General features: G+C 39.3%; 1 protein-coding gene across 1 annotated transcript in view; it reads left to right on the top strand.

Annotated features, from left to right (window-relative positions):
• Positions 1–505: 505 nt before the first annotated feature.
• LOC140366086 (zinc finger protein 385A-like) overlaps positions 506–24,166 on the top strand; it is a 60,619-nt gene continuing 36,958 nt past the window's right edge. Inside the window, exon 1 of the mRNA XM_072452759.1 lies at positions 506–905. Coding sequence (XP_072308860.1) covers positions 896–905 — 10 coding nt within the window. The 5' untranslated portion in view covers positions 506–895. The remainder of the gene's footprint in view (positions 906–24,166) is intronic.

Genomic DNA, 24,166 nt, shown 5'->3' with positions numbered 1-24,166 from the left:
ATTTGATCATTTATGTCTGTATGGCATTGCAGTTAGTGAGCATTGTTATAATTTTTGAAGCCTTGCACGCTCCACTTCATTTGATAAAACACAAACATGTATCTATGCAAAACAATACATTAAAAAACGTACATCTTATGTCACCAGTTAACGATGCAATAGCAGTTTGACAGGTCTAGTATGAATGAAACTTCATGTAATTTTAAGCCCACAAAACGGCCCAGTGAAGTAGATTTTGTTACGCATAGACAAAAGGACAATGGGCTTTGAGTCAATACAAACAGCTGAGAACACGGCGGAGGAGCAAGAGCTGGAACTGCACTGACAGAAGCATTAGAATCATCAGTGAATCCAGTGCAACGGAGGGAGCACTCATTGGCTAACGCTTCTGCCAATCAGAACGAAGAAATACAAGGTGCCTTTTGGTTATACCCAACCCCAAAATACACAAGAGAGAGAGAGAGAGAGAGAGAGAGAGAGAGAGAGAGAGAGAGAGAGAGAGAGAGAGAGAGAGAGAGAGAGAGAGAGAGAGAGAGAGAGGGGAGAGGAGGGGTGTGCTGCTGAAGAGGTCTCCTTGCTGTAGTCTCTGGTGCTTCCTCGAGTGAAAATAGCTGGGAATAAATTAGCCTCGCACCAGATAGAGTGTCTAGTGCGTACAGTGAATGGGGCTGCAATAACTGTGTGGGATTCTGAGCAAGACGCAGAGGAAATTCAGACGAGAATCCCCCCCAGAAGGCGACATGATGAGGGCAAGCAGTGCGCATTGGATTTGGACAGTTTTGTGAAAAGAAGAGGTTAAGCTTGGTGGCTGCTGCTGTGTTTGAAGGAGATCTTGTGTGTATACAAAAGAAAAGACCATAAGAAAAGCAAGAAGAACGAAAGAGACGGACTCAACATGATCCTGGGTAAGATCTCGTCACAAACTTCCATCTTTCGTCTTCTGATTCGCACAAAAAAATGACTTAAACTTGTGCAGCTGTGTTTATCTGTGTTCATATCGATCACCTTGTAACACATCATTCAAATGTTTTTATTGCACAATACTTTTCTACATTGCCATAGTAAAAGGCAAGGCAAATGTATGAATAAAGCACAAAGCATGCACAAGCCACCCAAAGTGCTTCACAAAAAGACAAATATACATTACAGTAAAATAACTCACAACAGCTTGCCATACAGGACAATAAAAAAGATGAATATTTAGATTTGTTTTTATTGTATAAGTTGTATTAAAACACTGCACACTGACTGATCTAACTGCGCAATTGTTTTTACTAGAGCAAGTCAATGATTTTGCAGCATTCGTATCCAATATTAGATGTTCAAGAGGGAAATGTGGACAATAATACAATAATGATAAAATAATAGGTAAATGTAGTGCTGCATTACCACAAGCTTTTGCAAAAAGTAAATTAATTTCTGAATAAAAAGAATATATAATTACACAAGCAATTATCTTGAACAGAAACAAGTTTGTAGTTTATTTTATATTTAGTCGATCACATATTCTTTTGCATGGCAATAAAACTGCTGAGACCTAATTTATACATATGGATAGACGTGAGCTTGTCATTCAAGGTTAAAACATTGATGGCAATGTTTAAAAGTTAATCGTGTTGTACATGTAAGATTCATTCTTATAATAAATGATTAAATGTGTCTAAATTAGATTCAGTGGCTGTCCAACTTCTTGCACCGAAAATCTGCAGCTTTATGGATTAGTTTCTTTATTGGGTTTAATTAAGGGCTGCGCAGTATTTCAATGTATATTATACATAGACGTGCAAAATTAGATATCGCAACAAACTAAACAAAACAAAATATCGCAAGGATCTTCATCAGACAGAAATATACTGTTTTTACAATAAAAGGCAGATTTTATTCATGATTTTCCTTATTCAGTATAAAGTAGCCTTGATTTAGTCCCGGTTTTGTTGCAGTTAAGTTTTGTTTTGAGCTTGACAAACGCATTAAAGTAATATAATGTAATAAAACCAAAATCATTGCATCAAAAGTCAACTAAAGCATCGCAATAATATCAACATCGTAATTTCCAATATCATGTAGGTATAGCGCTAGTTCTATTAAAACACTGAAATGGAAATAAAAACAGGGCAGAACCAGGACTAAAGAGACAGACTTTCTCCTAGGACTAAACCAGTACAAAACAGGTCCAAACCAAGACTAAACCAAGACTAAACCAGGCCTAAACTGGTAATAATCAGACTTTGTTCACCATTCTGATGCACAGCCTGAACTTGCCATGAAAATGTACAATACTTTTCTACATTGCCACAGTAAAAGGCAAGGCAAATGTATGAATAAAGCACAAAGCATGCACAAGCCACCCAAAGTGCTTCACAAAAAGACAAATATACATTACAGTAAAATAACTCACAACAGCTTGCCATACAGGACAATAAAAAAGATGAATATTTAGATTTGTTTTTATTGTATAAGTTGTATTAAAACACTGCACACTGACTGATCTAACTGCGCAATTGTTTTTACTAGAGCAAGTCAATGATTTTGCAGCATTTGTGTCAAATATTAGATGTTCAAGAGGGAAATGTGGACAATAATACAATAATGATAAAATAATAGGTAAATGTAGTGCTGCATTACCACAAGCTTTTGCAAAACGTAAATACATTTTTGAGTAAAAAGAATACATAATTACACAAGCAATTATCTTGGACAGAAACAAGTTTGTAGTTTATTTTATATTTAGTCGATCACATATTCCAGGAATATGCTGTGAGTTTCATGTTGAGGCAAAGCAAATTATTTTGTGTAAAAGGATGTAATGAAATAATGTGCAGCACGCTCATTCAACATAAAATATTCACATGGAAACAGGTGGCATAATGTATTCGAATAGGGTCACCTTTTTGTGTGTGTGTGTGTGTGTGTGCTGTGTGTGTGCTGTGTGTGTGTGTGTGCTGTGTGTGTGTGTGTGTGTGTGTGTGTACGATATATAAAAGTAAACGAAGGAGCCCTGAAAGAACCTCATTAACTGATGGGTCACTTCTGGCAAATACTTAAACTTAACAAAATGTCGTCGAGAAACTGATTGAACACTGAAGGAAAATCAAGCGGTTCCCGTCTCCATTAGTTTCCTCTTAAATGTGTCACGGTGACGACACGATCTGCAGCTCGCTCGCCTTTGGTGTCGTCTCAAACAATATCATATGCAAATTAACGCACACGAGGCCATTTGCTGCTGTGACGCCAAAGGAAAAAGACTCAACTCTTCAGCTCCAGTACCAATATCGATAGTTACAATACAAACAATACCTTTCAACACAAATTATGTGTCAAAAGAGTACAAGAAGAGCTCAACTGGTGAATATTCTTTTGGCGTCAAGGAAGAGGCTCAGATTTTTCGACATGTTGGAACTCGCAATGTCACAGTATATAGTGTTACAATCAATAATAATAAAAAATTTAGCCGCAAGCGGCAATGATCGGCCCTCGCTACGCCGCCGCCACGCCGCAAGAGGAGGGGGGGCTAACGCGCCCCAATTGTCCTTTTATTACGCCTACTGCTGAATCTGTGACGCTGTCACATCTTCTCCCCTTTGTTTTACCATCAAAAAGCAATTTTATTTTGAATTCTTGGCAAAATGTGCGGCTTTGCCGCACAGACACCGTGACTCTTTGAATAAAAATGTGGATAACTTTTGATGGTCCACCCCTGAAGATGAGTCTCACCAAATTTCAGGTTAATAGGGCTGACGCCCTAAGAGGAGTTTGTGAAAGTCTAAAGTGTAAACATGTTCTGGCGATTTCCCCATTGGAATAACATGGAAGGTTTCGGTCATCGTTACGGCAACGCCATAACAATTATGACATGGGTCTCATTGACTTTTTTGATGGGGATGCTAAAATTGAGTTCTGTGTCAAATTTCATATAATTTCGCAAAACTAAACATTTAACCTCCATATAAAATCTGTAGGGGGCGCTGTGGCGCCAAATTAATTTATTTCACTTCGTGTAGGTTTAGGGCAAAGAGTTTAACAACTGATTCTAATTTGACGCAATTCGGACTTTATCTGCGCAAACGGCAGAAATGTAAAATTTGGGAGATTTCTGAAATTCTTGCTACAGTTTGCGGCTTCGCCGCACAGAGACCGTGAGAGGTATCAATGTAATTTGGATAACTTTTGATGTCCCACTCCTCAGTAGCATTTTCACCAAATTCCAGCTTTTTAGGGCCAACGCCCTGGGAGGAGTTCGTAAAAGTACGACGTTTGGAAAAACTCCGAAGTCATGTTTAGCCATTTTTGAAGCAATATGGCCGACATTTGGTTGGTATTTTTTACTTCTCTTGTCACCATCTACCTCTGCGCCAAATTTCATGATTCTACAATCAGATTTTTTTGGGGTCATTTCCCATCTCGCGCCAATTTTTTAATTTTAGAAAAAGGAAATAGCCAGAATGTAGAGAGGCACGATTTTTAGAGGTGTACTATTTTTTGTGACTTTTCGTCAATGTTCACTGGGTGAAAAATAGGGGGGTTGGTCCCGAGAAGAAGAAGAAGAAGAAGAAGAAGAAGAAGAAGAAGAAGAAGAAGAAGAAGAAGAAGAAGAAGAAGAAGAAGAAGAAGAAGAAGAAGAAGAAGAAGAAGAAGAAGAAGAAGAAGAAGAAAGAAAGAAAGAATAATATTCCGATGCGAAAACAATGTTTCCCATTTTTCAAATATCATGAACTATACATTTTCGGAAAGCGCTCGCGCTTTCCTACCTCATGGTGTGGGTCTCTGGTCACTGACGGGTACTTTCGTTAATTTTGAGTGGGCTCCGCCCACTTTGTGTTTTTGGCCCTCTATACAGTAATAATGTTCAATTTTTGCATTACATGCTTATATGCACGGAACATGCAAGAGATGGGGAACGTATTCGTGACCTACTTAGCGCAAATGAGTGCTTCGCGGTCGTCATCCCAATTTAAAGTGCTCGTTTAGTGCATACTTTTGCACGGGCTTCGCCCGTTTACAACGGTAAAGTTCCATTTTCCTACTACTAATTAGTATGCACGGGGCGTGCGTGAGTGAAGGAGTGCGTTAGTGAGTGTTTGGAAGTGGGCGAGCGCTTTGCGCTCGATTTCGTGCGCACTACGTGCGCACTTTCGCAGCCGTGCTTCGCACGGCCTTACGAGATTAATAGGCCTCTCGCCAGCTTGTGGCGCTCGGGCCTAATTATAGATTAACCGAATAATCTTGACATCACTTCTTGGAACTGAAACCTAATCCAGCCCATATTTCCGACTTCCATACTTCCAATATTTTCATTGGAGCAGGTGAACCTAATAAAGAGGCCACTATAGCTTCTGTCTGTTATTTACCTTTGAGACCTGCTGATTAATTAGATTAGCCGTGGTAGACTTCGCACACTCGCTCTCCATATTTACCCTCTTCGTTTGGTGTTTGTTCGCTCTTAGCTTCGCCGCAGTTTCTTGTGATGTGGTGGTTGACTTGATCTCCTGCTAATCCAGCCTCTGGGCACCACCAGACTCAATGTTACTCGAGCTCGGCCCTATTCATTTCAATAAGATTTGCACGTCACAGAAATAGTGCAGCTTTATTATCCACATGCTCGGTTTTCAAAGTCATGTATACAATATTTGAATGATCAATGTGAATGGAATCGCAACTGCAGCTGAATGGTGAGGAAATGTTGCTAAGGAAGTGTTTTGTGCAACTAAATCTCATCAGAAGGTTCAAAGATCCAGAATGGAGGCGACTGGATGCAAAATGAAATAAACACTTTTTCAATATTTGACAGGTTAGATATGTCTGTTAGTTTGCAAAGGATGGAAAAAATAAAAAAGAATCCTCAAAAGTGTATGAGAAGTACATTTTGTAGATAAAATGAAAAACTATTGGGTCAACATTTCTTTATTAGTCCAGTACAACCAAGAAATCTAGAAAAAGAAAGAGTAAATTAAAAATACAATTGATATTTTCTGATATTTTCTCCATTAATCACATTATGTTCCACCTCCTCACCGCCAAAAATGTAAAATGTTTTTGTTTACAGACTTTTAAAGAATAGATAGAACACAATAGGGCTGCAAAATTAATCAAATCAAAATCACAATTTGAATTATTGTAAATCTAAATCTAAAACCTACTAAATGTATTTTAAACCTCACAAACATGTTCTCAAACGTTAACACTGTTGATTTGAATACATACATATATTTTTAATCACAGCAGAACATTTTGCAGCCAGCGTGCAGGGCCATATCAGCAGCAAGGAATGAAAAGAAGATAAGCTGAAGCAGGGGCAGCGGGGGACGCAGCAACTTATGTGATTTTTATGATAAATATTTCAAGATATCGTGGTTTGCGGTCATATTCTGTTTAAAAATAGACCGAGGCTTCTTCTATTAATCAAGGACCACACTCAGCAGAGAGAAGAGAGAAGTCTGAGGTGAAGGGTTTTCAAATAGCACAGATGGTCGCAACTTCAACTTTTATACTAGTGGTGATTTGTTTGTTTGTTTGTTTGTTTATGTCAGATGCCCTTCTTGTCTTAACCAGCCTCATAAAGTGATTGCAGTACAGTGTGGGTCAGTGAAAGAGTGAACTTCTAAACTGTAAAGTGCACTCCACCTTCTTGTCTTCATGGAAATGTTATTGCTTCGCCTAAAATGCTTCACAGTATGGCATTAAACACTTGTATCGCCATGGAAACAACTGGTTAAAGGTAAATTTTGTGGTGAGCTAGTTTTGGTTTCAGCAATAAAACTCATGTGAGCCAATAAATGCAAGACAGATCACTTAAAACTGGGGTACCTGCCTATTCTGTGTAAAGAAATAAGTGCATTTTGTGTTTTCCCCAAAGGTATTTATTGTGAAAGCAGAACTTCAAAAGGCTAATAATAAAGTATTTTCTTCTGGTTTTGGTGTGTGAAAATAAAATCCACGAAGACAGGTGACAAACTGCTCACCAGAGGAAAAAAAAAAGTCACAGTGCAGCTTTAAATTTCTAACCTCACCACAGTGGGTTTTAGAGAGTATAACATTTCACAATTACTGGTACTAACATAAAAACAAAGAGAGCCTCGGGGGATGTTCAACGGTCCAACTCTCTGCTGAAGTTTCCAACATATATTTAGAAGTTAAGTAAAATATAGCTTTTTATAGTCAATTTCAAAGTATGTCTCGGCCCTTGAATAACCATCAATTTATTTCAAAATCAGCTCAATGTCTAAATGAGTTTGATGTAGAAGACTGAGGAATAACTCACTGAAGTCTGCAGTCTCAACAACCTTCAAATACACTTTAAACTCAAATCTAATGATAGAGACTAGACGAGCGGTCTTGGTTTGGTCTTGTTTAGTCCCAGTTCTGCTGTGTTGAATGTACAAGTGTGATCGCAGATTTACTTCATTTATATTCATGCCTGGCAGTTTTCATCATTTAATTTAACTAATGTGTAACTACAGAGCTATTAACAATATCAAAAACACAACATTGACAGTCTGTTGTTGTTGTTGTTGTTGTTGTTGTTGTGTTACTTTTGATGACGGTTGGCAGGCACTGTAGTTGTACGTCTTCGAAGTATGTGTTTACGCTATACTGTAAAAAAAAAAAAGGAGACAGAAAAAGAAAGAGAAAGAGCTCGACAGTTTGGCTTGCCTCAGTTTTAAACTAAATGAGCTCTTTATGATGTTATGATGTCACATGAACTCAATCTAAAAAAGCAGCTGAACCTGTTCTCGGATTCAAACTTAACCTTTTGTCTGAGACGGCCGTGAAGGTGAAGAGTATTGACATTTGGAGCGAAGGTCTGTCTGTGTTTGACAAAATGACTTGCTTTCCTTTTGTCTGTGAAGTAGGAAAAATCTATGGAGCTCAATAAATACATTCCCCTAGTTTCCTCACGGGAGCGTCATGTCCTGGATGTTTACATCTCCAGACAGAGACAGGTTTTAGAAAGGACTAGAGTGAAGAGAGGGAGGCATATTTATCTCCTTTATCCAGTCTTAAATATCATTATTATTCTCACTTTTTCAGTACCACACCATGATTTCTTTGTGATCCATAGAACACAACAATTGCGATTTTTGTTGTTGACTGAAAGACATTCAAAATATTATTTTTTAATTAATTAATAATTATCCCTGAAAATGGCAAAAACGTTTATTCTGAATCTTGTGTCCTTGTTTGGTCCTGGTTTGGTCCTGGTTTGGTCCTGGTTTGGCCCTGGTTTGGTCCTGGTTTGGTCCTGGTTTGGCCCTGGTTTGGTCCTGGTTTGGTCCTGGTTTGGCCATGGTTTGGTCCTGGTTTGGTCCTGGTTTGGCCATGGTTTGGTCCTGGTTTGGTGCTGGTTTGGCCCTGGTTTGGTCCTGGTTTGGTCCTGGTTTGGCCCTAGTTTGGCCCTGGTTTGGTCCTGGTTTGGCCCTGGTTTGGTCCTGGTTTGGTCCTGGTTTGGCCCTAGTTTGGCCCTGGTTTGGCCCTGTGTGGGCCCTGGTTTGGTCTTGGTTTGGCCCTAGTTTGGCCCTGGTTTGGTCCTGGTTTGGCCCTGGTTTGGTCCTGGTTTGGTCCTGGTCTGGTCTGGTCCTGGTTTGGCCCTGGTTTGGTCCTGGTTCATTTTGTGTAATATTGTAGTAAGTCCTGGTTTATTCCTTGTTTATTCTTGTGTCATAGTTTTTTATAGTTCTTGACTTGCATGAACACAGTAATTAAGATTTAAGTAAAGGTAACATAACTATAAACAATGTATTTATGGTCCTGCAGCCATTAAAATGCACTTTAGGAAAGCAAGGACAACGTTGCCCTGAAAATCAAGCCGTGGCTCTGTAAGTGACACAGAATTCGACGAGTTTCTTAGCCTTACGTCTATTTAGTGGTTTTGATGATCGAGGGGCCCAAGGGCAGAGGCTAAGTATGAAATGCCTTTGTTGCTTGGGTTTATGTTGTTTGGAGACGCGAAGTTATGCGGACCACAGCGCCGCGCCTTCACCCAGACTCACCTCGGCTAAAGCCGGAGACCACACTGCCCCGGAGTTGAGGCCAAAAATACAACCAGGAATTAGACTCTACCAATCATTATGTCAGCACGCAGTATAAGCAAGCCTTAATTGAATATAGGACCAAAAAAAAGCAGCTTAAAATTAATTTAGCTACTGTATATCAATGGGTTAGAGGGTCAGGGTTAGGTGAGAGAAGAACTCAATTTTCAAGGGGGCAAAAAAAAAACGTAGCATAGAAAAAATCTACTTAAGTAAGAGTTTTGAAGCATCTGTTTAAAAGTGTACTTTAAAATGAAAAGCAAAAGTATTTCATACAAAATTTGAGAAAGAAAGATTTGTGCTGATCTTTGGTCAAATGTTTGCAATTCCAATAAATTTCCTAATTTGTCAAGTGAGTTTTATATGCTTTAGTTTGATCAAAGTCAGCGCTTGAATTCAAATCCTTCTCGCTGGATGTCAACATGAACGTGCTAAAAATATCCCCTCAAACCAAATAAAAGTACTTTTACTTTGCAGTCAAGCTCGAAAATAGACCGGAGCAGAAAATATGATCTACTCAAATAGCTACAAATTTTTACTTAAGTACATTTTTACCTATACATGTAATTACTGGATTTTAGAATGATCATTTGAATTTAATTACAAGTTGATGTTGTGAATTTTTTGTACATGTGTGTGCTCCAATGACCCCATGTCATCTCACATTATATCAATAGAAAAACATGTTTCTTACATAACTGATTATTCTGAGTTAGATCGTATTAGTCCATTTAAGAACGCTAAAAACAAATGTATCGGAAAACATAAATTGTAAAACCTGTTGCTTTGCTGTTATATAGTGCACTTTATAATCCAAAGCTGGTTGATGTGTTTATTGACTTCACATTTATCAACTCTTTTGTGCGGCTGGAGTTTGGGCGCGCTCAGGTTCGTGTGGGCAGCAGGTGAGCAAACAGAATAACAGTTGGCTTTGTTGACATGCTAAAGGACAAAGCGTTATCATTTTGTGCTTTTCTTCATCTGTTTTGACCTTTACTGCTGCTAACTAACTGGAATAAAGCTGCAAAATAACGTGCTTCTGGATCTAACCAAAAAGTTGAGGAAAGAGGTAAAATAAGTAAAATAGGTCTTATGTTTCTGTTTGAAGACAACTTTAAATCTGATCTCAAGCCAGGTGACCACACGGTTTTGTCTGTTTTACTTAAGATTACTGATCGTGGAGAATCTTAGGTCGTGGCTCAAAATCGTGGCTCAAAATTGTGGCTCGTCGCTCTGATATCGAGACTGGGACAAAGATTAAACGTAGAACCATTGTGCAACAAAAGACGAGCTGTGAGGTGTATCAAATGTGTTTTTACACAATCTTTTTACAAATCTTTGTCGCACAGTGAGCGCTCCTCTCTCTGCGTCTACACAACCTACCCAAACATGTAACCGCAGGTAAACACAAACATGTGACCGTAAATGAACACAAACATGTGACCGGCAGTAAACACAAACATGTGACTGAGAGTAAACACAAACATGTGACTGTGAGTAAACATAAACATGTGACTGTGAGTAAACATAAACATGTGACCGTAGGTAACACAACATGTGACCGCCAGTAAACACAAACATGTGACTGCCAGTAAACACAAACATGTGACCGTAGGTAACACAACATGTGACCGCCAGTAAACACAAACATGTGACTGCCAGTAAACACAAACATGTGACCGTAGGTAACACAACCATTTGACGGTCAAAAAACACAAATCATGTGACTGAGAGTAAGCACAGATATGTGACCGGAAGTAAACACAATCATGTGACTGAGAGTAAGCACAGATATGTGACCGGAAGTAAACACAATCATGTGACTGAGAGTAAGCACAGATATGTGACCGGAAGTAAACACAATCATGTGACTGAGAGTAAGCACAGACATGTGACCGGAAGTAAACACAATCATGTGACTGAGAGTAAGCACAGACATGTGACCGGCAGTAAACACAATCATGTGACTGAGAGTAAGCACAGATATGTGACCGGAAGTAAACACAATCATGTGACTGAGAGTAAGCACAGATATGTGACCGGAAGTAAACACAATCATGTGACTGAGAGTAAGCACAGATATGTGACCGGAAGTAAACACAATCATGTGACTGAGAGTAAGCACAGACATGTGACCGGAAGTAAACACAATCATGTGACTGAGAGTAAGCACAGACATGTGACCGGCAGTAAACACAATCATGTGACTGAGAGTAAGCACAGACATGTGACCGGCAGTAAACACAATCATGTGACTGAGAGTAAGCACAGACATGTGACCGGCAGTAAACACAATCATGTGACTGAGAGTAAGCACAAACACATGTTTTCTTGGGAAGGGACCCTCAAATCCTCCTTTACATATGCAAAAATGTAAATGCTGAATGAATGTGACCTGCTCCATCAAAGATCACAAATCAGTTTTTCTCCTCAGTCCACTTCTGATTTCTTGTCTTTATTTTATTATATTCCATAGTTATGTCCAATTATTTGAACAGTGTGCCGTTTGGTCGGCTACACCAACGTTTTGTTTAGGGCCTCCAAATGTCTTATCTCCCAAGTATGCATTTTTTTAAAAAAGATTTTACAAGCACATAACACCACTAGCATGTAGCGCTAGCCTCAGTTAGACAGTGCAGCTCAGTGACTTCACCATACGGCGCTAGAGCCTGATGTATGCTCAGACAAACTCGTCGCACAAACCTTTACACTCAGGGGTCCCCAACCACCAGGCCGGGGACCGGTACCGGTCCGCAACGCGTTTGCACAAGAACTGGAAATAATCTATCAGTGACAGCATCTTCTCCGACGTAACTTTGGCCTGTCCCTCATGACAGTAATAGGCTTGTCTGAGGATATATCATGAAAACCCTTATAGGAAATTGCCAATGAAATCCATTAAATATAATGGCAAGTATATTATATCTCTTCTCTTGTCCTGCGTGATAACATAACTGATACATGCGTTATACGTGACACGTCATCGCGGATGCGTCGCATCAAACGCGCTGCTCAAAAGTAGACCCAAAAGCTCGCGAAAATGAGTAAAAAACAAAAGTCTTTGGAGAGCGTTTTTGCAAAGGGCAAAAGGCCAAGTGAGGAGCAGAAGAGGAGCCAGACGATGATTTTGGAGGATACGTCTCCTGGGCCAGCATTCTGCAACTGCTACGCGATCACCTGTTTTTACTTTGAGTTTGAGCGCTACCTCCCGCGCCGTGACGGCAACAAGACAAAACTACGGAGCAGACAGGACTTAACACACTGCGGGTGTCATTGTCTCCATAACTCCTAGATGGGACCATCTCATTGCACAGAAACACGCGCAGGGCTCCCACTGATTCGGCGTGTGGTGAGTTGTAATTTTTATGCACTTATTTTGCCATTTTTATCTGATGAGCTTCCACCAGTCAGAAGAACAGTGAGGACACGTGTAACTGTACGTTATGTTGTTGTTGTTGTTGTTGTTGTTGTTGTTTTATGGCGGTTGGCATCCAAGTGTTGCATTACCGCCAGACTTTATTCCTCAGACTTTGTCGTAGTCCTCAGACTCCATCGCTCAACCTGCTTTTAACGTTTTTTATGGCTTTATGATGAGTAAGCTAGTGCGTCATCAAGTACTGTGCGCATTTGTTTTTTTTTTTTCAAACTAGCCAACCACAGTCTATTTACAGCCCATTACGTCACAGACCGCCATATCACACTAACGGTCGCCAACCATGAAATGTTTAGAATCATACCTCATATAAAAATATATATATATATATTTCTACATTACTAATCAGGTCTACACTTAAGGCGTTTGTAAAGCTAAACCGCTTACTTTGGTTACTATGACACTGATGCCAGAGGTTACAACGGCAGAATAACTCATTTAGATCAGCGAAATAAACTCATTAACTTCATAAATTGACGGCAACAAACAAAAACTCTCTGCTAACAGAAGAATTATCTTGACCCTTTGATCTAACGTTAGGCCTACGAGAGATTTCAAAACAGCACTAAGTCGCTTAACTATAACCAACTCAGATATTAAAAAATAGCCTTGTAAAAAGATAAAAACCCTATCCATATATCGACATTCTCTTAACAAATAAAGCTGACTAACCTAATAAAAAACAAATGTATAAAACCTGCGCCTCAAAGGCAGTTGTCGTGTACGTTATGTTACTCCAATTCGGATATTTTAGTATGGCACACTTATTAATGACGCGTCTTTTCCGAGCGGAATCGAATGGAAGCCTAAGCTCCGCCCACTTCCGAGCAAGTTAACCTGACCACGATATAAACTGGCACACCGGTCACAGTATATTTTAGTAGTTTATTATTTTAACTGACCCACTTTAACTAAAACAAACAGTTTTCAATAAAAAAAAATAATAGTAGATGTAATACAAGTATCATAATTTCTAAATTACATCATGAAATCATCTCGCGACCTCTTCCCACTTTGGGAACCACTGTGTCAGTGTGACATCCGTAAATGTTATAAGAAAAACAGGCTTTAAAGATACTACGTTTTCCTATGCGTGTCATCTGCTTGTCTCCATGGAGATGTTATTGATTTACCGGGAATGTTTCTACAGTCAGGCATTAAACTCATCTGAAAAGTTACACAGCGCACCTTCTATAGTATAGTAAATTATAGTTTTTGCTCATACATTTTTAGATGTCATAAAACAGTGCTTTGCTTTCAGTTATTACTTTAAACGTAACTGTGAGTGGTTAGCACTCTTGCCCCTTGAAATCTTTATTTTGCTGGTATACTAATAGACCTATGTTATTGGTAATTTCTTTAATTATCAATAATTTAGATTTGACCTTGACCTACAGTAACTCTTGTTTACAGTAGGGTTGCTAGGTAACAGCTCCTCCATCTATGTCACATCTGCTGCTCACGTCCAACCAGGAAGTGACATTATAAATATCACCAAAATTGTCAAAATGGAAAAAAAACCCCTCTAACCTGTCATATGCACTGAATATCCATACAAAGTGTTATTCTATATTTCATTGTAATATTTATTTCAAATCCCCTCCTAAACCGGAGCACCCCACCCGGGGATCAGGTTGACAGAGCAGGAAACATGACCTGACGAGGCGACAGGTCGTGGGCGGAGCAGCAGAAATAGCCTTAAACTGTTCACTTTCACTTAGGACATTTCATCTGACAGCTCGATGTGAACTCCCACAACCCACAACCCACTGCACAGGGACCAGCGGCGAAATATCTGAAAAACGCCCCAAAACATGACATAGTTAGAGCAGAGAAAGTAAATATCAGGGAGACGTGTGTTTAATAGACCACAGGCAAGAACTATCACCAGAGAACACTGTTTATCAAGCGGAATAGTGACATGATGGAAGAGTTACTGTGCTGCATCAAGCTACTTCTATATTGTAGTATTCATTTCTTCTTTAAGGGGGACATATTATGCTAAATCAACTTTATTGAGGTTTAGCCTTGTATCAACAGTGTTTCCTCATCATTAGTTTGATCAAAGTTGTGTTTAGATTGATTCATCATCCATCCATCCATCCATTTTCTACCGCTTGTTCGAGTTAATCCTATTTTGTCCTGCAAAAGAGGCTCACGTGCTCTGAATCCTGTTTTCACCTACCCCCTAGCCCCGCCCACATCCCTGTAATTGGATGTGATTGTTCGAAAAAGGAAGACTCAGAGTTACACATGAAGAGTTCTAAAATGTCATGTAGCCACTTTTAAAAACATAATTGACAATGTAAATGACAATCTGGACAAAACAAATAAATTCAACCGAGATTGGACCAAGTCTTACAAAATAGAGCTAGAAACTACAAAATACTGCATTCTTCAAAGAAAAAAATAATAATTGTTGAATCAAATAGTCGGATAAATACAAGATTATATTAACGATTGCTCCTGTTGATTTCACCTGAGACACAAAGAGCTGAAGAAAGGCATCATTTTTTTTGTCTGCGGTAGTTTTTGTCACAGATGGTTTTCTCTGGACATTAACCTGAGCGTTAACCCAGCTCCGCAGCAGCAGCAGCAGTGTGGTCACCTTGGGCTCACCTCTAAATGCACAGACCCCCGAGACATACACACAAACACACACACACACACACACCCGACAAAAGCTTTCTCTCCATCTCCTCGCTCACACCATTTCACGCACTTAATCAACCAGCAAATGCCTCGGGGTGTTTTTGTACTGGAGCACCACATCAAAATTTGGAATAAACTGGGACTAAAACCGGATTTTAACCAGGACTAAATTAAACCAGGACTAGAACAGGATCATACCATGTCTGCACATGGAGTTAACAGTTTAAAACACATAGTAAAGGTTATAAACGCTGCATTTGTTCAATATTGTTTGTCTGATTTGAGGTTTAGTTTCTATTGGAGCTGCAATTCCTGTTCACATAGATTTAATTTGGACATTTATATTAAAGACAGGATCCACTATTTTACTGCTTTGGGAAAATAAGAGATTTGGCCCAAAATGAGTACATTTTAGTGTAGCAACAGCAAAGTAAAAGAATAGTATCATTAAGTGCAAGACAAATAAGAATTCATACATTTTAGGGGTTACATAAACCAACCAATTGCATAATATAAATTCAGACTAAACCAGGACATAACCATTTCCAATACAAGTTCAAATCCAGGATCATATCAAGACTTTACTCTGGAACAAGCAGCAGATTTTCATGGGCATTTTTCATATTTTCATCAAAATGACCATGCAATATTTTTGAACAGTATGTGAGTCTTAGTCATTCGGAGACGGGGGTAGGTAGAGCACTTGTGACTCAAACATACATGATATACAACTGTGAGTGAAGATATGGATGAGGGAACACGGGGCAAAAGCTCATGAAAGTAAATTCTGTTCATCAAATTTACAGCAGTATTTCATTTTACAACCATCATTTGAAGTTATTATTGAAATGGTTTGCGGTTGTTTTGGGAAATTGTGCTTGTCGCCACCACCGTTTGAGAAGTGAATGTGAGTGTACATTTTTGATAGTCGCTGCAAGTCCCTGGGCTCAGTTCAGAACGTCTGCCTCTGACTTGGGGGGATCAGGCGCTGCGCAGTAAATTGGATTTCACACACACACAGCCCTTCACGCCGCAGGCCTCATCTCCGCCATCTTCACAACAAACTTTTAAACTGTGTTACTTTAAAGGTTATAGAGCCACGGCTGCATCATAGCAGCCCCGGGGGACTAGCCTCCTGTATACAGATATTTACAGAAATGTCAAGGCCAAAACCTGCACCACTCATAATGTCCTTTGTCCTGGTACCGACCGCGAACAACAGCAAAGCATTTCAAGTGCAATGTGACAGGTTAAACGGCTCGTTTCAATTAAAAAACAATACTAAAAGTTCCTAGTTTGACAATTTCCTGCTTCCTGGTTTGATATTGATTGCATTGAAAATAAATGAGGTAATTCTATATCTGTTACCGAACGCAACTAGACTCTAAACAAAGGCCAAAGCTCGTCTAATTTACATAATAATTATAAAGTAAAATCTGTTTTTCCCAGAACAAATCAAGCATTTGTTGAGACCAAAGCGGTTTTCCTGCATTGAATTATAAAGTGTTTTTCTCTCTGCAAAGCAAGAATTGTGTGTTATTCATTGCTCTGGGCTCAGAGAGTTGTGAAAAGTGCTTATAAACTCGCACAGATTATTTAAGATGCTCAGAATGCATTAGGTCAGTGAGCGATACATGTTGACAGCTATAAACAGTTTAAAATTAACTAGTTCCGCTTGAAGCCGGTAAATATCAGCAAAAGCGCCTTTAAATGTATGTGTAATGGTGACACGTGACCTGCCTTCATATTAGTGCTAGCTGCTATGTACACAAACTTAAACTATGGCTGATGTAATAATCAATATGACAACAAGCTAAGCCTATACATATATCGCAGTAACAGCAAGTTTCTCCATCAAACAGAAGTTTTCTGTTTCTGAAATTACAAAAAGGCGAATTTTTATTTATGATTTTCATTTTTTCAGTCCAAATTACCATTGATTTACTGTTGGGGTTGTTTCTGTTATGTTATAACAGAGTGTGACATTACATTAGGGTATGAATATATTTGGTTTGATATAGATTCAATTACTACGCCAAAAAGTCTGTTCAATTATAGCAAAGATATGATTTGAATATACTTAATTTCTTAACAGCCATATCACATATTGCAAAAAGGAAATGTCAGGTTTTAAACTAGGAATGGTTTTGAATTAGTTTAGAAGTAAGAAAGTCCATAAAAAGTTATGTAAAAACAATTTTTAAATACAGTATAACACAGTATAGACGTAAGCAGGCAGAAATACTGTCCTTGCATTTTAGTTGGAATGTTGTGTATTGATGACATTGACTTGACCAATATTTACCACAGGAACTATCCCACCAAACACAGTAATTATGATTTATTTTGTCTTTTGCGTTGTGTTGTCACGCTGCTCTTCTTTCTTCTTCTTTATATACGGCTCAGCTAATTGTATCATGGGTGTTTTTCTATTAAAATGCTTGATAATAAAGCGTATGGTTAACTGACACTCAAAGGTCCCGCAGATTATGCCAATATGCTGTTAGCTGATTATCCAATTTCCCAGCATGCCTTGTAGATGATAATGATCACACCTGCATGAAGGACAAGGGAGCAATTAACATGTTTTCTAACTGAGTGATTGTCATTCTGCTGCAGGAGAGGATCGGCTCGTTGTGTTTAAAACTGTCAGTAACAATGCCATTCACAGACTTTTGTTTAGGATAAGAGCATTTTTGAAATATATTACACTTATTTATTGAACACTTTTAAACTTTTTGGGTGGAGGTCTGCTACCTGTTCTTTGCTTTTAATAAGAAAATAAAAAATCAAATCAAATAGCAAATTGTCATTAATATAAGGGGATCTTTTTTGCCATATCTATCCAAAATAAACTCGCTAACGTTTCAATGGAACTGAACAGCCAAAAAGTAAAATCTACCATCATTTGTCGTGTTGGTATGTTGGCGTCAAGATATGTTTAAAAAAAGCTCCAACTACAGTATGATTTTGCCAGTGAATAATACAACGTGTGTCTGCTGAAATAACCCGGTGCTGTGCGTTGTCGAGGTGCAGAATACTGAGAGGTTCCTGACATTGGCTTTACCTCTGTGATCACTACAGATGAATTGGTTTAATGAATTGCCAATTTGGGAGGCCGTAGACACAGCATACCGGCGCGTGCATGTTGCCGCGTGAACCCTCGGCTTCATCAAATCTGTTGTAGTGACGGGTTTAGAGACGACGAGCGGCGCAGCGGACGGGACATTTATATTAAGTCGTACCTACGTGGGAAACAAAAGGCTTGAGCTGAGACGAGACGATCTTTGTGAGGGCAAAACAAAAGTCCTTGTCTAAATAAATGTCTGCGTTCAATAATAAAGGTGCACTATGTAACTTTTCTGCTGCTGGTTATGGGTTATCACCTGCTTCTTTCCATGGAGTTTAGAATGTGCACACAGTGTTAAACTTATCTATCCTACATGTATTCTCACAGTAAGCGTATCGCCTCACCACAGATCTGACCTTTAACTTTGCCTTTGTGGCCCTGTCTCCATGGAGATAGTTGATGCCATACTGTGAAACATTCCAGGCAAAGCAATAACATCTTCGTGGAGACAAACAGACCTTTCACTTTCTTTTGTTTTCATCAATAGGTTTAATTTGACGACATCATCGGATTATAATTCTGCACCATTGCGAGATAGAGTCAACGATACTGCCTCCAACCACAAGGGGTCAGTACAGGAAACAGTGAATTCTTGAGCTATAGATCCTTTACATGATAGCGCCCTTTACATGCTAGCGCCTGGTTGGCTTTAAAACTGGCAAGCGCCACTTCCTGATCCAGTCAATCCTTATGGGGAATTAGCCAAGTCTCGCTACAACAAAACAATAATGAATAAACACAAAGCGGAGAGTGAATTACAGATGGATAATCACAGGCAGCATTAGGACCTTCACGTACCAGGTAAATACTTCACCAGGAGACATCTGTGTTTGTAAAAGTAAGTGGTGAATGTAAAACACAGTAGGTGAAAAGGGCCTATGTTGGGCTTTATTGATGATTCACCTTTTTACAACCATAAGAGCCACTTTGAATGTATGACAAGAACCAGACAAAAACTTTACATTTGGACTAAAACCAAGTCAAATCAATCACAGTTATATCCAATCGCAATGAAAAAAACAAAAACGAGTGGACCCTGAAGTACCACAAATCCATCGTCTGAGACTGAGAACAAAGACCCCAGAACCAAAAGATCCCAGGGCCGTGTCATAAGCTACAGTATTCATGGATTTCAGTTTCCTCTTCTTCAAGGTACCTTCTTGAGAACTTTTGGCCAGCAAAAAGATAAAATATGTAGTTTTGACTTGTTACTTGTCATGACGACAGTTCTAATTTTCTTTATATCACTCTGAAATTGATGGATAGAGTCAATACTGTCTCTATTTGCGGTTGCGTCCAATTTGATGTTGTTCTAATTTTATGCAGCACAAACTCTCTGTCACAAGCCAATGACCAAAATCCAATAAGCCATTACATCCAGATTGATCTTTTCTCCAACCAACATTTGCATTTCTAAAGAGAGAGAGAGAGCGAGAAGAAGAGAGAACGGAGAGGGGGAGAGGGAAAGAATAAGAGGAAGAATGAGAGAGTAAAGAGAAAAAGAGCAAAAGAAAAAGAACAATGTGGAGGAGAGAGAAAAGGAGAGAGGACAAGAGAGAGGAAAAAGAGAGATATATATGTAAAGGAAAGGCGAATAAGAAAGAGAAAGGGGGAATGAGAGTAAATGAGAGAAAGACAGCAAACAATGATATGGAGAGGAAAAAGAAAAAAGTAAGAGAGAGGGATGTAAATAGGAAAAGAGGGAATAAGAAAGTGGCAGGGAAAAGAAGAGAGAGTGAGAAAGAGAACAAGAAAAAGAGAAATATGGAGAGAGAGAAAGAGAGACAAAGAATACGAGACAAAGAAATGGAAGGAAGAGAAAAGAAGAGATAAAAATGAAAAGAGAACATATGGATAAAAGAGAATAAGAGAGAAAGTGAGCCAAAGAATAAAAGAAAGAAAAATGGGCAGAAAGAGGGGGGAAAGAGAGAATACGAAAGAGAAAAGAAAAAAGGAAGAGAGAAGGAGGAGAGAGAGGTGAGAAGAAAAGAGTGAAAGACAGAAAGACAAAGAGAGAGAAGAAAAAGGAAAAGAGAATAAGAAAGAGAGAAATCGATAAAGAAAAAGAGTTAGAGAGTAATAAAGTAAGAGAGAGAGAGGGCTAAAAAGAATTACAATAAAGAAAAAGAAAGAGAAAGAAAGACGGCAGGGAGGGAGAAAGAAAGAAGAAAAAAGAGTGAGAGTAGAGAAAAGAGAGAAACAGAGCCCGGCTGTTGTTGGGGCGAGACTGGGACTTGCTCTTCCTCTCGTGCGTCTGGATTTATAGAGTTTGGCGGCGCCTCGACACATTCACACTCCTCTTTATGTGTCCAATCAAGGCTCCGTCAAGCGTGGCCGCCGCACACAGGACGGCCCTTCACTGCTGATCTGAGGCCTCTAAAAAACACTCTCACCGGTGCGGGGCAAAGCCAAACCCAGAGCGTGTTAATCGATCGTGAACACTGAAGCAGGTCGCGTTTGTTTGTTTGTATGTTTGTTTGGGTCGGACCTGTTCGGTTTAGCAGGGCTAAACCGATCGGTTGTGGGTTTATTTATACCTAGTTTACAACTTTAGTCTTGGTTTGGATCTGGTTTAGTTTAAAAAATATTAGGGGAAAAAGTAAGATAGAGAGATTAAAAAGGAAAAGAGAAAAAGAGAGAAAGGTGCATTGTTTTGGGATGGTTTTGATCTGGAGCGACCTCATTTTAGTCCTGGTTTAGTCCTGGTTTAGTTCTGGTTTAGTTCTGGTTTAGTCCTGGTTTAGTCCTGTTTATTTCCGTCCATGCCCTGGCTTTGAGGTCATTTATTGCCTAGTTTCGTCTTCTATGACTTGGTTTAGAGCAAGACTAGATCTTATCCTGGTTTAGAAATCGGTTAGACCTTTCAGTCGATAATTGTCCTGATGTAGACTTGGTTCGGTCCTGTTCTAGTCCCGGTTTAGTCCTGATGTAGACTTGGTTCGGTCCTCTTCTAGTCCCGGTTTAGTCCTGATGTAGACTTGGTTCGGTCCTGTTCTAGTCCCGGTTTAGTCCTGATGTAGACTTGGTTCGGTCCTCTTCTAGTCCCGGTTTAGTCCTGATGTAGACTTGGTTCGGTCCTCTTCTAGTCCCGGTTTAGTCCTGATGTAGACTTGGTTCGGTCCTGTTCTAGTCCCGGTTTAGTCCTGATGTAGACTTCGTTCGGTCCTGTTCTAGTCCCGGTTTAGTCCTGATGTAGACTTGGTTTGGTTCTGTTCTAGTCCCGGTTTAGTCCTGATCTACTAGTTCAGGTTTAGGTTCAAGGTTTGTCCAAGTTTAGTCCGCAATTTTGATGTTTGGAGTGGACAAATCAAAGTAAATATGCCAGGTATTTTTGGTTGATGGTAAACTATTTATTACGGTAAATTAACAAATCATTATGTTTAAAAATAGCAAATAAATGACTTGGGTGTAGAGTCCGTTGTTAAAAAAAGAACATGCAAGTCAAGGGCTGAAGAAAGTGTTTGTGTTATGACTGGAGAAAGAATAGGAATAATGTGGGCCTCGGTTTGACCTTTGAAATGTGTAAAATGAGCTGCAGATTTACCAGAACCATGTTTAAAATGATATTTGATACAGCTCTTATTGTCTCATGAACGTGCACTCTGCAGTTTTAATCCGTATGTTTGGGTTTTGTGAGCGTTATTCAGGATCACCTAAGAAATTATTGTGTATTTCCACGTTTTTGTCGCTCTCTAACTATCGCCCTAGGCCACATTTTATTTTTTAATTAAGTGTAATCACAGCAAGTAGAAGGTGTCGATAATTACTACATCGTGTTACGGAGCTCCATGTCTTTACTTTTTCTTCACAGTAGAATTTTTGTCACCTTTTTATTGCACATTAATGAATAATTAACTTTAAGGACACACTACAGACGCTAATGCTTCTTAGTGTTATTTTTTCCTTACAATATTTACATACATATATTTATGGAGAGGCGAGTCCGCTCACAGCAATAAAAAAAACAACAACACTGTAACTGAATGAAAAGATATGAGTTTAATGCCATAAAACAAACCCCCCATCTGAAAAGTTACATTAATTATTTAAGTTTTTTCGTATTTATCACCGGTAGACTCTGGTCTAATGTGTCAGCGTGAGACAAATCTCGCTCCGATGGTGTATAATTGTCTTCCTTTCTCTGTGATGACTGCTTAATTTCTGTCTCATCTCCAGAGAAAAGCCGGGCACTTGTCAAACGGAAACATGGGAAGAATAAGCTATTTCTGTGACGTGCAAAGAGAAGAGATGAGGCTGCGATGGGGGGAAACGGATGAGCTGCCAGGGACGGGGAGAGAGGGAGAGGTGAGGGAGGCGAAGGGGAGAAAAAACACACATTCTTTCCCACAATAGGTTTCAGGATAATTTATTTGGCCTTTATTAAACCAAATCATGCATGGACAAGGCCTAATTTTCATCCACACAGAGTTTAGACCAGACATGTATGAAACTATGGCCCAGGAGCCAAATGCGGCCCTGAAACCAATTTTCCTTGGCCCTCATTCTTCCTGGTGAATTGGCCCACATTGTCCTGAGAAGCACTTTCCACAGCACGTTTCACATTTTCGATAATTATAACTTAAATAACAATGAAGCGCAAGACATAGGGTGACCAGACGTTCCCTTTTACCCGGGAAAGTCCCTGTTTTGAGCCCTGTGTCCCATGTCCCAGCAGATGTATGCAAAGCCATTGATTTGTCCCAATTGTCCCAGTTTTTGAGCCCTTTGAGACCTGCCAACAGTGAATATATTGGTGTATCTTTAACAAGAAAATAAATAAAATCCGTCTTTAGAATAACCAGAACATTAAAATTGCACTCAGAATATATACGGACGCACAAGTGAGCCATAAAAGTGGTGTGAATGAGCCATGAATTTACAGGGAGCATTAAAATGTCCCTTTTTACCCTCACTATTTACGATTTTATTATCACCCCCCCATTCCAACCCGAGTATGTCCCAGTTTCTAATTTTAAAAATGTGGTCAACTTATGCAAGACAGACCTGATATTTGAGACTTTTAGACTGAATGTGTGTGTGATCTGCACTTAAAACATCAGATAAATGCTACTTATGATTGTTCAACTCTAAAATGAGCTGATTCGAAAATTAACCAAAACTTGCTGCCGTGGTATCTGCAAACAAGTTATATTTCTGCACTTTATGGGGGTAAATTTTACATTAGTCACGTTTTGTGCAATACTTGCATATATTTACACAGAGGGAAAGGGGAGATGGGGGAGATGGAAGCGGAGAGACAGATGGCGGTGTCAAAAGGCTATTGTCACGAGTTTGTTTCCTTCATGGCGTTTGCTTCATTCATCACTCTCCTCTTCTTTCCCTGGGATTCTGTAGCGTCGCAGCAATATTAATTTTGACATAAATGTTGTAAGATTGTGTCAGAGGAGTGGGTTTTCTAAGTGTTGTGTCTTTTAACAGTTTTAAAGGTTTTTTCGTGTGGTCCGGCTGAGCGGTTAAAGCAGCAGCACATTGTGGATCTGTTAAGATATCTGATCTATTGCGAGCTTAAACCTATCATGATCCATGGTCCATTGGAACTGCAGCAAAAAAATACGTATTGGTCAGATTTTTGGCTAAACTGGCAACATATTTGTGGACTCACAACAGCAAAATATATATATATGGATATTGAGAGATTATACAGACAATCTTTTATTTATTTCATTATCGCTTGACACACTTATGATGGGTTGAGTTAAACTGTGTCTGATGTTTGATTTGATGTTTTAGGTTTTGCAGGCTCTTTTCAGACACAACGTTGACATATGGATTTGTTAAGAGTAATTAGCTGTAGACATCTGATGACTGTAAGTGTTGTAGAAACTGGGAGAATGAAGGCGTAGGAGAGACGTAGCAGAAGTGAGAAGCGCTGGCACACTAAGGACGGAGTGAGAAAAGCATGGA

The sequence above is a fragment of the Eucyclogobius newberryi genome, unplaced genomic scaffold (assembly GCF_026437365.1).
Source record: "Eucyclogobius newberryi isolate DKJ021-1_F unplaced genomic scaffold, fEucNew1.0.hap1 SCAF_19, whole genome shotgun sequence".
Lineage (NCBI taxonomy): Eukaryota > Metazoa > Chordata > Actinopteri > Gobiiformes > Gobiidae > Eucyclogobius > Eucyclogobius newberryi.
This window is presented reverse-complemented; position numbering and strand designations above follow the sequence as displayed.